General features: G+C 48.3%; 4 protein-coding genes across 4 annotated transcripts, besides 27 other annotated features; all 4 read left to right on the forward strand.

Annotated features, from left to right (window-relative positions):
- Positions 1–820: a sequence feature (heterozygous, non-Esmeraldo-like haplotype).
- Positions 217–252: a sequence feature (A-rich).
- Positions 253–276: a microsatellite.
- Positions 277–326: a sequence feature (A-rich).
- Positions 374–396: a microsatellite.
- Positions 710–730: a microsatellite.
- Positions 821–1,108: a sequence feature (areas merged during assembly that could not be assigned to a particular haplotype. This can correspond to areas where the two haplotypes were merged or to regions with more than two copies in the genome that were merged during assembly.).
- Positions 987–1,010: a microsatellite.
- Positions 1,109–12,615: a sequence feature (heterozygous, non-Esmeraldo-like haplotype).
- Positions 1,226–1,248: a microsatellite.
- Positions 1,309–1,380: a sequence feature (A-rich).
- Positions 1,430–1,470: a microsatellite.
- Positions 1,583–1,649: a sequence feature (T-rich).
- Tc00.1047053503657.70 (tyrosine phosphatase, putative) lies at positions 1,659–4,208 on the forward strand (the record flags this gene model as incomplete). Its single annotated transcript, XM_802157.1, has 1 exon — positions 1,659–4,208. One exon carries the CDS (start codon positions 1,659–1,661, stop codon positions 4,206–4,208), a length of 2,550 nt encoding a protein of 849 aa, XP_807250.1.
- Positions 4,308–4,346: a microsatellite.
- Positions 4,484–4,514: a microsatellite.
- Positions 4,566–4,651: a sequence feature (A-rich).
- Positions 5,155–5,194: a microsatellite.
- Positions 5,195–5,239: a sequence feature (AT_rich).
- On the forward strand, positions 5,266–6,534 carry Tc00.1047053503657.50 (hypothetical protein, conserved; the record flags this gene model as incomplete). Its single annotated transcript, XM_802156.1, has 1 exon — positions 5,266–6,534. The coding sequence occupies one exon, from the start codon at positions 5,266–5,268 to the stop codon at positions 6,532–6,534; it is 1,269 nt and encodes a 422-aa protein (XP_807249.1).
- Positions 7,360–7,382: a microsatellite.
- Positions 7,437–7,479: a microsatellite.
- Positions 7,608–7,631: a microsatellite.
- Positions 7,726–7,748: a microsatellite.
- Positions 7,821–7,841: a sequence feature (AT_rich).
- Positions 7,917–7,950: a microsatellite.
- Positions 8,070–8,098: a sequence feature (AT_rich).
- Positions 8,266–8,303: a sequence feature (AT_rich).
- Positions 9,247–10,881, forward strand: Tc00.1047053503657.20 (hypothetical protein, conserved; the record flags this gene model as incomplete). The annotated part of the gene is made up of 1 exon (XM_802155.1): positions 9,247–10,881. The coding sequence occupies one exon, from the start codon at positions 9,247–9,249 to the stop codon at positions 10,879–10,881; it is 1,635 nt and encodes a 544-aa protein (XP_807248.1).
- Positions 11,178–11,202: a sequence feature (AT_rich).
- Positions 11,219–12,615, forward strand: Tc00.1047053503657.9 (hypothetical protein, conserved; the record flags this gene model as incomplete). The annotated part of the gene is made up of 1 exon (XM_802158.1): positions 11,219–12,615. A coding segment is annotated over one exon (1,397 nt), but the record flags the coding sequence as incomplete, so codon positions are not given.

Consider the following 12,615-nt stretch of genomic DNA (forward strand, 5'->3'; position numbering starts at 1 on the left):
AAGAAATGAAATGAAAAGAGAGAGAGAAAAAAAAAAAAAAGGGAGGCTTGAATAAGCAACCAAGCAGACAATAAGAGACGGCGTGCCAGGCACTTCTGCTGGCTGCCTTGCTTTACGTCATGGTCGGTGTTGTGGTTTTTAGTTTTGGGTGCCGTTTGTTTGTTTGTTTTTGTTTGTGTGCGACCGCAAGAATAGCGACAGAACAATAAGAATACATTTTATTCTTATTGTTGATTTTTTCTTTTTTCCTTTCCCCCCCCCCCCCCCCCCCTCCCCTCATTTTTTTCTTCTGTTTTCAGTTCTTCTCCTTCTCTCCCTTTTTTTTTGTCAACCACACACGCCTCACTTCTTTATTAATGACATGTGCGTTGGATTTGTTTGTTTGTTTGTTTGTTTTTATTTGGTGCGTGATCTTTGGAAGGTGGTGCAAGTGCAGTTTTTGTGTTTTTGTTTTGTTTTTTTTAATCGTTCCATCCGCATGGATGGAAGTCTGAGCGGTTGCAGGTCCAATTTGTTGTTGTTTTCTTTCCTTTCATTTCTTATTTATCATTTTTGTTTGGAAGTGTACGACTTGTCTGCGTGACTGGCGGTGTGGAGGGGGCGGTGGGGTGTTTTGGGTGCACGGGATGCGGGCCCGGGATCCGCCGCACCGCAGCGTCGCCTCACTCTTTACAGGAATAAAACCGAAGTGAAAAGAGAGACAGAGACAGAGGGGGAGGGGGAGGGGGAGAGACGGCCACCCACCGGGACGTGTGTTCCTCGCTGCTGGTTTGTGTTGTAATGACGAGGACGGGGGGGAGGGGACTCGTTGTTGCTTTTTATTCCGTTTGTGTTTGTTTGTTTGTATGTTTTTTTTTTCTTCCATTGTGATTTTATATTTATTATTTCTTCCCCCCCACACCACTCTGCTTGTCTTTTTGACACGTGCAAAAGAAAAAAAAAAAAAAAAGATGTTGCCGTGCTGCCACCACTCAGACACAGTGGTGTTTTTTTTTTTTTTTTTTTTTTTTGTGTTTGTGTTTTGTGAACACGACAAATGAGAGATAAAAATTAGGGAGGGCGGCGCATGTGATGTGTAAACTCCCCCGTGGCTTTTGTTCCCAAGTATAAACAAAGAAAAAGAAAAAAGGAAAAAGAGGAAGCGACAGCAACAGCGGCAATAGCTGAAACTTTGGTAGAGTGAGTGGGAGGATGGGGAAATCTTGTCTGTCGTCGTGCCACGGACTGGTTGGTTGGTTGGTTGGTTGGGAGGATGAGGAGGAGGGGCCAATGACGCGTTAAACCGCGTTTTTGTTTGTTTGTTTGGTGTTTTTATTTTCTTCTCTTTTTTTTTTTCTTTTTTTATAATTATTTGTTGTGCCTCTTTTTTTTGTTTTTTTTCCAAATTCTCGTGCACATATCTTTTTGGGTGGACGGAAGGATCGCCTACAAAAAGAAGAGGAAAAGAAAAAAAAAAAAAAAAAAAAAAAAGAGGAGGGGTTTTGTGAGTGGATGTGTGAGGGAGGGTGAGTAAAAAAAAAGGGGGAGAAGGGGGGTGGACTGCACAAGAGGAACGACAAGGAAAGAGAATAGGAACAAAACCAAAAGGAAAAGAAGAAAGAGAGAAATAAAGAAGAAGAAGAAGAAAAAAAAAACAAGACAAGAAAAAATTAAATCACATGCCAAAACCTCTGCAAGAACTGCTTGAAACAAGGCGGGCAATCGAGATTATTCCAGGAGTGCTGTACTTTGCCTCAATGGGGGAGAAATTACTGCCGATTGGGGAGTCTGTCGTCTTTACGAGTCCGTTGCGGTCGGCGTCCGCGCGGTCAATGAAAATCCCGAAGGAGGATCACATTGAGGCTTCTGCCGCTAGCGCCGCACTGGCGGCATCGACCGTTGATTCGTTGGAGGATCGGCCCCCATCGCAAGGGGAGGGACGAGAGTCAAAAACCACCTCACGACGAAGAACGCCTTCGCCGATTATAAATATTTCTCATTTGCGTTCAAATGTAGCTCAAGCCGTGATTTTACGCAGGCTGATTCTCCTTGGCAACAACGGGGACGAAAGTTTTGGCGGTGAAGTTGAGCATGGGGCATTCTACTTCTCCGTGAATGAGAGTCCGTTGTTTCAGTATTACCCTTTTTTTGCCGACTTTGGGCCGCTTGGACTGGACGCCGTGACACGTCTGTCGCGGTGCTTGATGGGACTTCTGGAACACTGCGTTGCGTACGGTTGGGGGACTGACAGCAATGGCAGGGAAAACTTTGGCCCACGCGGGCGGCTAGAGAAAATCACAGCAGGACACTCTGAGGCGGAAGCGGCGATGTCCTTATTGCATCCCAACATCCCTCTTGTTTTCTGCAGCGGGCTCAGTAGTCACGATCGCGCCAATGCGGTGTGTTTACTCGCTTGCTTTTGTGTGGCCACACTTGGGTGGTCGGCATCCGCGACCTGGCAGGCGTTTCAGTCTGCCTATCCTCCTCTTCTTCCCTTTCGCGATGCGGGTAACACTGCGTCGGCGTTTTCGCTGCTGATTTTTGACGTCATCTCGGGTTTAGAGAAGGCCGTGACGTTGGGGTGGTACAACGTCCGTACGTTTGACATTGCGGAGTACGAGCGATTGCGCCGCCACGACTGCAGTTGGGTTGTGCCGAATGCCCTTCTTGCCCTTTCGTCCCCAAATAGCCACGTGCCTGGGCGCTCCGCCGAGGTTTATGTCAAACTCTTTCACCAACTGAAGGTGACGCATTTGGTTCGACTGAACGAGTCGCTCTACAGGCGGGAGATATTCCTTGCGAATGGTGTTCAGCACTTTGAATTGGAGTTCCCTGACGGCAGCGCCCCAAATGATGACATCATCAAACGGTTTTTTAAAATTGTTGAACCCATCTTGTTACCGTCAAGTCGCGCAACAAATAAGGAGGAAGAAAAAGGGAGGCCGCCACTGCTGCAGCTGCATCAGCATCAGAGTGGAAGCCCACGGTGTGGACAACAGCGGGTCAAGAAGGTTAAAAGCGGTGGAGGTGCGGTGGCTTTGCACTGTCGCGCTGGTTTGGGGCGAACGGGGACTTTGATATGCGTATATATGATGCGGCACTTTGGAATGACCGCACGGGAGAGTATTGGGTGGATTCGGTTGTGCCGCCCAGGAAGTGTCATTGGTGTGCAACAAGAATTTCTGGAGAGAATAGAACGACGTTTTTCCCACATGGCAAATGCGGTTGAAATATTCCGCGCTGGAAGAAGCATACGAGTCATTGGCTCTCGTTCCATGGATCCCAGTAGTAATTACACGTCCCAGATCCGCGCTCGTCGACATGTTTCCTCCGCACCAGGGTGGCGTCGAAAAGGCCCGGCAGAAGGGGAAGGGGTCAAAATGGAGGAGAGAGAAGGGACGATGGTGTGCGATATGGCCACGACCCTTCCAGGACCGTTGTGGAATTGGCATTCCAACCGCCCCTCCTCCGATATTCTCGCGCTGGAGAAGATGGACCCTTTAGTGGTGTTCCCGCTGGAGGCTAAGATGCCCAACCAGTCAAGAGGCGCGTGGATATCCTCCGAGGAAGGAGCACCACTCCCATTGCCATTTTCACCCTCATCCATTTCGACACCGTCACGTATGGTCCAAATGAGGCAGCAAAACCGTGAAAACAGCACGGGGGAGCAGACGTTCGATGGCGAGCATGCGAAGAAACGAGATTATACGATCCATGTAGCAACCACGTCCTTTCCCTCGTTGCTGCCATCGGCATTGCCTTCAGCCTCGTCAAAACCGCTAAGTTTAACGCCCACCACGGAAGCGTGTTTCTCCACGCCCCAAACGCGGGCCTTTACTCCTTCTTCACGGATTCGAAAGGAAAGACATGGAAGCTTACGGGATATGCCCACTAGTGTCAAAAACAACGACAACAACAAGTACAAGTACAAAGAAAACAGTAAATTAACCGTGAAAGAAGCGCAACTATCATGTTGTTTAAACGATTCCAGTAACTTGCAAAGGGACGGCTTTATATTAGCGGCTGCCTCAGTGGACAGCAACGCCACACCGTTTTTACGTGTCTCCGCTTCCTCTGCGCCTCTAGTTGGAATCACAACACTGTTGAAGGGACCGCAGCCACGAAATAAGCGCGCCGTCATGCTCACAAAACAGTTGGAATTGGCAGCAGCGGCGGCCGTGTTCGCAGATCCCGGCTGGGGGGCGGCAATGGTACGGTTAGAACCATGAAGTGGCGGGTGAATAGAACACACACCCTACTTGGCTCATGTATGAATTTCTGAAAAAGGGCGAAGAATTTTTTTTGGACTTTACAAGTTCTACAGGGGCTTCTTTTTTTTCTTTTCTTTTTTTTTTTTTTTTTTTTTTGGGGGGGGGTTTTGTTTTTTTGTTGTTGGTTTTTGACTTTTCTTTCTCTTCCCTTCTTGGGGGGGGGGGGGGGGGAACCGGCACAGGGTCGGGCGGGATGAAGCACCCTCAATGAACCGGCATTTGGTCACTTTCTCTATTATTATTATTATTATTATTATTATTATTTTCTCTTCTTTTCTGCTTATTCTATGGGCGCATATTTTGTATATAAATATATTTATTTATTTATTTTATTTACTTGAATTTGTTTCATGTATTCTGTCTTTTTTTTTTTTTTTTCTTCTTTATTGTTCTTGTTTCTTCCTCCTGCGATCGCCTGCATATTTACTCACATGCCTGTTAGAAGGAGAGAGAGAGAGAACATGAAAAAAGGGGAAAAGAAGCGGCAAATCCATCACGTGGTGCCAGGAAGACAGAAGGGGGTTGGGTGGTGGAGAAATTAGAAGGTGCGGCAAAAGTCACACCGTTTCTTCCTTTTTTGTTTGTTTGTTTTTTTTCCCCTTCCAACAGGCTGAACAGATATCTCGCTCTCGCTCGCTCTCTCTCTCTTGCAGTGTAGAGGCGAGGCAGCATTTGTTGTTGTTCATATATAAATATTGTGGGAAGGAGTGACGGAAGGAATCCACGGGAACAGGAAAAAAGAGAAAAAATAAAAATAAAAAAGAGGGGTGGGAGGGAGGGAGGAGGTTTTTTTGTTTTTTTGTGTGTTTTTGTAGCCTTTTACGAGGCGCACATAAGCACATACCCTCTTGTTGACGTCACTTTTCTCCATTGCTGCTTCGCAACAAGTGGTGGAAGAAGAATTAAAAAAAAAAAAAAAAAAAGGAAAGAAAGAAGAAAAGAAATATATATATTTATATATTAGAAATTTTAAAAAAAAAGAATTTTTACATTCTTTCAAGAAAGGGGCAGGAACATGCTCTCGGAAGAGGATCAACTGTTGTTTGTGGCGGCGAAGGAGGCGCAGTTAACACGCAATGAGGCGGTGCATATAATCATGTCGGACGTTTCTCACTCTGTCTTCTACGGGGCATTTATCCGTGTTCTCTTGGAGCTGCAAGACCATCGTGAGGATTACATCGTAGCCCGCGTTGGGGCGATTGCAACGGGTGAAGTCTACGGGGGCTTTTCCAACAACGCGAACATTAGAACAGACAATTATCTGGTGCTGCAGCTCCCACCGCACCTTGCGAAGATCAATGGAACACAGTACCAGTTAAACAGTATCAGCAACTCCCCCATGACGGAAGGGGAGTTTTCTCGCTGGTTAGAGGTGGCAAGGTCGGGGGCACATGCGTTGTCATCGTTGTACGCTCTGGAGGGTGTTGCGCCTGTTGCGTTATCGGTTCCAACGCGAGAGGAGCTCGCCGCCGTTGCCTGGCGATTACGTGGAGTGATTGGCAACTTGGCCCGGCATGGACATGGGGCGCACCGTCAGCGGCGGTGCAGCCAAGTGCAGCCGTCGCAGGCACAAGAACAGGGCCCAGCGACTCCCCCTCCAGACAACTTGTTGCAGGCGCTTTCTGGTTGTCCGAGTAGACACGCACCCCCATCGGAGGGGAACTTCTCGGCACCAATTCTCCACAGTGCGTGTGCGGCTGATAATGCATACAACCATGACGATGTGTCTAACTTTGCTCGGCAAATCACCACGGCTTCATTGGGCCCCGCCAACAGTAATATTAGTCAACAACAACCATATAATCCCATTTATCTGCAGCAGGCAGGTAACATTAATGGGAGTGTTGAAGGCAGCGGCCCCAGTGAAAATCCGCCTCTCTTTCAAGGTGCACTATCACCAATACCAGTATCGACTAGTCCCCCCACTGCTATTGAGATTTCTGTGGCGGAGAGGGAGCTTGAGTTGCCGACACGCCGACAGATTCGGCAAGACATCATTAATAAAATGAATCAGAGCGGCGTACTTTTTCCGACGAACATCAATGAGCTCAAGGTTTCCCAGCTGCGGCTTGCAGAGCGTGATATGATTGAGTATCTTGAGCAAGTGCGCGAGGCTATCTCTAGTAAACAGGAGAACTGTGTTGTGTGCATGGATCACGTGCCAACAGTTATTTCACTGCCGTGTCGTCACAAGGTGCTCTGCAGGCTTTGTGCGCCCTCCGTGAGCACATGTCCCGTGTGTCGAAGCCAGCTGTTTGAACTCTTTGAGCCAAAGGAGATCTAGAAGGGAAAGGCAACGGTGAAAAAAGAACGACCGTGAGAAGAAATGAAGAAGGTGAAAAGTCATATTTGTTTGTTTGTTTGTTTTGCGTGTGTTTTCTTTTTGAATCAATTTGATGAACCCGCATTGCGGCAACAAATCCCCTCAGATCTCATGGTATTACAACTGTGTGCCCCAGCAATACGCGGCTGGCTTTGGGCGCTGGTCGTTGCCGCCAGCCCCATGCCAACAATCCCATGTGGGGAACGTTGCTGGCGCCTGGCTTCTCCTCCTCCAGATAATAAGGGGACAATTGAACCTCAGCAACTACGCTGAGGCGGCCGGTGGAATTGTCAATTCGAAGAGCTCCTGTGACGACAAAAGGCAGGGGGTTGACACAATGAAAGCTACCACTTCCCGGGGTGTGGAGATGTCTGGCTGCGGTTTCCCTGTCCGGCAGGCCTGGCAATTGACCTCGAAACGCGTGATGCCGAGTTCCGCATGTATTTTCCGCCGCGGTGCCCGGGTCAGGCAATTTGCCTCCGCAAAAATGCCAATTGCATTGTGGGGTGCATAACTATGCGTTGGCAGCACAGCAGCGACCACATCGCGGTGCCGTACAGGTTGAGATCCGAAGCGCCGCAGCGCGGAATGATTGTCTTTTGGCTTCCCGAAGAATCGCACCCGCGTTCTTTGGTACAGGACTTTGGCAGCACGGTGAGGCATTCAACTATGAAATCAACAGGAGTGTGAGAAGTCATACAAACCAGAGGAAGAAGGAAGGAAAATGAAGGAAGAGTGTGTGTTGGAATTGTCTTTCCCGTCGGTCCGTTTCTCTTTGACTTCCTTTTTGTTTGTTTGTTTGTTTGTTTTTTCTACGAACTGCCTCTTTGGGGTGCGTGTTCATTTTTATTATTATCATTTATTTGTTATTGTTGTTGTTGTTGTTGTTGTTGTTGTTGTTGTTGTGGCGTTGCTGCATTGAAGCGGCATGCATGTAATCAAAAAAAGAAGAAAAGAAAAGCTGAAGAAGAAAGAGGAACGTGGTGGAGGGGAGACGGAGAGTCAGGGAGAATTCTTTTCTCTCTCTCTCTCTCTTTTGTTTTGTTTTGTTTTGTTTTTTCATTATTATTATTATTATTCCTTTCCCCGAGTAGACATCAACGCACAGACACAGACAGAAGGAGAGGGAATGAGGAGAGAAGAGGGGAAGCCAAAAAAAAAGAAAAAAAAAAAAATTGGACTTGGAAAGAGGGAGAGCAGGAATGTGACAATGACGTACGTGGAGAGAAAGGCAAGAGAAGTGGTGGATAAAAATAAAAATAAATAAACAAAAGAGAAGAAAACATTTTCTTAAAATGATATGAACAGTCATAAGCAAAGTAACCAGAAAAAAGGAGTGTTGCATATATAAATATAAATATAAATATATATATATATGTGTGCGTGTGTGTGAGTGTGTGTATTGAACCCGCCAGGGCATTTCTTTTGGTGCAGTAGTTTCCTTCTTGCTATTATTATTATTTATTGCATGCGTTGACACACGCACAGTTGGGTACTTATATATAATTTTTTTTTTTTTTTTTTTGTGTGTGTGTGTGCGTGTTGTTTTTCTTTTATATATCTGCAATGCATGTAATGTATAGAATGTGACTGTATGTGTGTGTGTGGTTTAAGGCGGAGAGGGGTGGGGGAGGCCTGTTGTTGTTGTTGTTTTTTACACACCAACCCTCACGCCAGTTGTTTGTTTGTTTCTTTTTTTTTTATAAATAAATAAATATTTTTTTATTTTACCCCCGCCCTCGTCTCTCCCATCCCTTTAGTTGTTTCTTTGATCAGGCCGGGAAAGGGCTCGCAGCACCGGACCATTTTTGGCGCCACAGCCATTCTTCTATACGCATCACTGCAATGGCACTTATGGTTGGTGCTCTTTGGTGTTCAATGAACGGTGGGTGGTGAAATGCCTGTTTTATGTGGCGCGGTGATTGGAGGGGAAAAGAGGGGTGCGAAGCAAATAAAAAGAAAAGAAAAAAGAAACACATAGGAGGAGAGAAACGAGTTAAGTAAACAGACGGGAAGTGGTAGCTTTCATTGTGTCAACCCCCTGCCTTTTGTCGTCACAGGAGCTCTTCGAATTGACAATGCCACCGGCCGCCTCAGCGTAGTTGCTGAGGTTCAATTTTCCCCTTATTATCTGGAGGAAGAGAAGCCAGGCGCCAGCAACGTTCCCCACATGGGATTGTTGGCATGGGGCTGGCGGCAACGACCAGCGCCCAAAGCCAGCCGCGTATTGCTGGGGCACACAGTTGTAATACCATGAGATCTGAGGGGATTTGTTGCCGCAATGCGGGTTCATCAAATTGATTCAAAAAGAAAACACACGCAAAAAAAAAAAAAAGCAGGAAGTACAATGCCAGCAGTAACGGCTGGTGTGATTGCATGTTTTCCTTTATCAATCTTGTTCTATGACTGTCCATCTGTATGTATGTATCTATGTATTTATGTGTATTTACCGCGGAAATGTATGGTCTGTCATGGGTGTCTTTTTTTTTTTTGGTTTATTTGTGGTAAGGGGTGTTGTCTTCAACTGCCCAAATCGCCATCAAGCGCGAGTGGATTAGGCGGGGAAAAGGGAGGAGGAAGTTCACCAACAAGAAGACAGAGAAGAAAGATATATATATTAGAGAAGGGCAGAATTCGATAAGGCCTGCTGTCGACCGTTGCGGCGACTCAATAATGCATAGAAATATTCATGGTGGAACTGCTAGTGCTACTATTGCTAATAGTGCTCTGGTGAGCCCTCCTCCCCACACTACCATACCACCACTACCAGCCGGGATGGATCCAACGTATTATGCATTGAGTCTTCTGCGTCGCCGTCGTCTGGAGGAGTGCATCGCCGTCTCGACGCAATATCTTGCTGTCTTCAATGAAAAGATGAGACTGACATCGTCCGGGACGCAGAAACAGGCAGATGGTGTGGATGAGCCGTTGTGGTTCATACAGACACGAGCTCTTATTACGCAGGACTGGTTTGATGAACTTGACGTGGATAACGATGGCGTGGATGAAGTGCTACTGGATGGGGAACAAAACATATCCTCCACCGCACATCGTCCGGGTACATCCCTGCAGCGGAAGGACGCCCCAACAGGGACAACAATCCCCACAGGCATGGCGCAGCGACAGGGCACGGCACGCCCCATCAGCAGTCGTTACGGCTACGTGCGGCCGGGGACACAAAGCAGAAACCGTCCAGGCACAATGTCTATCCGACCCATCACATCACGCATGATGCGCATTGGCACAGCGTCGTTGCAGGCTGTCCCTGGTGGCCCTCATATAGACGTGCGGAAGTTAAATCTTGAGAAGTATGGTCGTACGAAGCCGATTGTGGCGAGGATTCTGTGCGACTTTTTGCTTCACGTGGAGCACCGGCCGAGAATGGTGCTAGAACTTGGGGCCATCGCACTGGAGCAGCAGCCGAAGGACTGGTGGTGGATGTCACGTATGGGTCAGGCGTACTATCGCCTGGGTCTTTTACGCGAGGCGGAACGTATGTTTAAGGCGGCGCTCACAATTCAGGAAAATGTCGCAGATGTCATGCGACTCGCGAGGGTGTTTACGAAGATGGATCAACCCCTCAAAGCACTGGATCTGCTTTCCGAAGCCTCGAAGAAAAATCCAATGGATCACCACCTCCTCCTTCACATGGCACGCCTGTACGATCAGCTGCAAGATGCGGAGAAATCGTGCCAGTTATACCGCCGTGTGTTGCAGTTGGATAGTAGCAACATGGAGTCCATTGCCTGCATTGCGGCGTATATGTTTTACGAAAAAAAGCAACCGGAGATTGCGTTGCGTTTGTACCGTCGTCTTTTGCAAATGGGCGTACAGACAACCGAGCTCTGGAACAATTTAGGTCTTTGTTGCTTCTACAGCTCCCAGTACGATATCGCCCTCAGTTGTCTGCAGCGAGCCGTAGCCATCTCGACGGAGGACGAGACGTTGGCAGATGTGTGGTATAACATTGGGCATATTGGAATTGGCACCGGCGACTTGGGCCTTGCGCACCGCGCATTTAAAGTTGCCCTGGGCGCTAACCCCCGTCACGCCGAAGCTCTCAACAATCTTGCGGTGCTGAATTTAAATATAGGTCAAGTGGACCAGGCCATGAATGATCTTGCCATGGCCATTGAAGTATCGCCAGAACAGCATGAACCGCTTTACAACTTCGCTCTCCTCGCGTTTAAAGCGGGGAATTTTGAGAAGTCGTATAAACTGCTGACGCAGGCACTGGAAGCATGTCCGGATCACCCTGAGAGTGCCTTACTCCAAGCAACACTACGGAAATCGTTAGCGACGTTGTGACGGCGGATGATAACTGGTTTTTGACATGAGAAGATGTGCAGAACCGTTGGGGCCCCTCCTTCCCTTTTATCTAGAAACCATGAAGGGGGAGGGGAAAATGGGAAAGGTGCCCGCCCATTGCGGTAGTCTTTTTTGTTTGCGTTTGGAGGCTGTTTTCTTTTGTTTGTTTGTTTTTTGTTTCTTGTTTTCCTTCTTGCATGTGTGCGTGTATGGTGCTTTGCCCGAATTCCCTTTGTCCTCACTTGGAGAAAGGAGTTGAGAGGCGAGTGAAGGGAAAAAGGAATTTTCAAGAGAAGAAAAAATAAAAAATAATAATAATTAGAAGAAGACCAGTGCGATGTATCACGGTTCGGAGGAGGAATTACGCGCTGCAGAAATGGCAGGTCGCGTGTATGACAATTTGTGCACGAGCACACCACCGGAGCTGCACGGGATTCGTCAACTACACACAAGCCACATTGGCGGTGCCTCACTTGACGGAGAGAACGAGTCCACATACGGGAGCCATAACACCTCAACCGCCCAGCAGTCACAGAAAAGACGCGTGGGTGGAATCCACCCGCAGCACGCTGGTGTGAATGCCGTGGTGGAGATTGCGCGTCGGGAATCCGTGCTGCGTCAGTTATACAACGACAAACTGCGTAGTAGTGTCAGCGCCATTTTTAGTGCTCTCATGAATGAGTTGCCGCGGGATAACATCTTTCTGCAGCTTTTGAGTGACCCATCGACAGAGCAGTACTGTCGTGTACGTGTGGGTGAGGTGGTGGAGAGTTTTCTCTTCTCCGTTCAGGCGCACCAGTACCATAACCTTGCCTCCGAGCTTGCCAAACGTGAGGTGGAGGTCTTGACGCTCTCCGGGCAGTTGGAGGAGGCGCAAAAGGCGCAATGGAATGCGTCGCCTCCCCTTACTTCTTGCAAGACCACACAAACAGACGATCGTATCGACGCCGGCATGAATACCGAGCATCATTCCCGTCTGACGCGGGGTGAAAGAGTGGGGGGGAAAGAGGAGGAAGAAGAGGAAGCGGCAGCACGCGCGGCACAGGATGAACTGATTGCGCTTCTTGAGGACGTGACGCGTGAGCATGAACTTGCCAAATGTCGTGAGTGCCTGTCCGCACCCATGTCGCTGCTTGAGACAGTACATGCCGAAGGGAACTACCATGACAAGTACGAGTACCTCTCCGATGTTGTTGGCCATCTTTTTCGCTCTGTTCAGGGGCTTGTGATGTATGCGGAAGGCTCACTCAACAGCCTGGAGTCTCTGCGGCATGGCCTCTGTGGTGTTTGGGGACGTCACGATAATGAGAGCGATGCTGGCGGGCAAAAAACAGTAAATCCGCCCTTGCCAAACTCAACACTCGCGACAGGGCCTTTTCCCTCATCCCTCCCATCCTCCACCGTTTCTGCAGCCGCCAATTCACCCATGCGGCAACCACAAGAGCAACAACGATTGGCGATCTTTGAGGAAGAGCGAGCCCGGCTGGAGATGCTGGCAGCACAATTAAAATATGCACAGCGTCATTGCTGTGAGGTCGTTGAAGGCCTTGGAAAGGGAAAAGAGGAGCTGCAGCGACAGTGCACTGCCCATCAGCAGCAATTGGAACATCTCCAACAGGTATCTCTCAGAAACAATACGCAAGAGTTGAGTAGAGCTCTGAAAGCCAATGAAAAGGCATTAGTGCAACTCCGGGAAGATCTGCAGCAGTCCTTGCAACAGAACGGCTCAAGCAC

Source organism: Trypanosoma cruzi, genomic scaffold (assembly GCF_000209065.1).
Source record: "Trypanosoma cruzi strain CL Brener 1047053517129 genomic scaffold, whole genome shotgun sequence".
NCBI classification, from domain to species: domain Eukaryota; phylum Euglenozoa; class Kinetoplastea; order Trypanosomatida; family Trypanosomatidae; genus Trypanosoma; species Trypanosoma cruzi.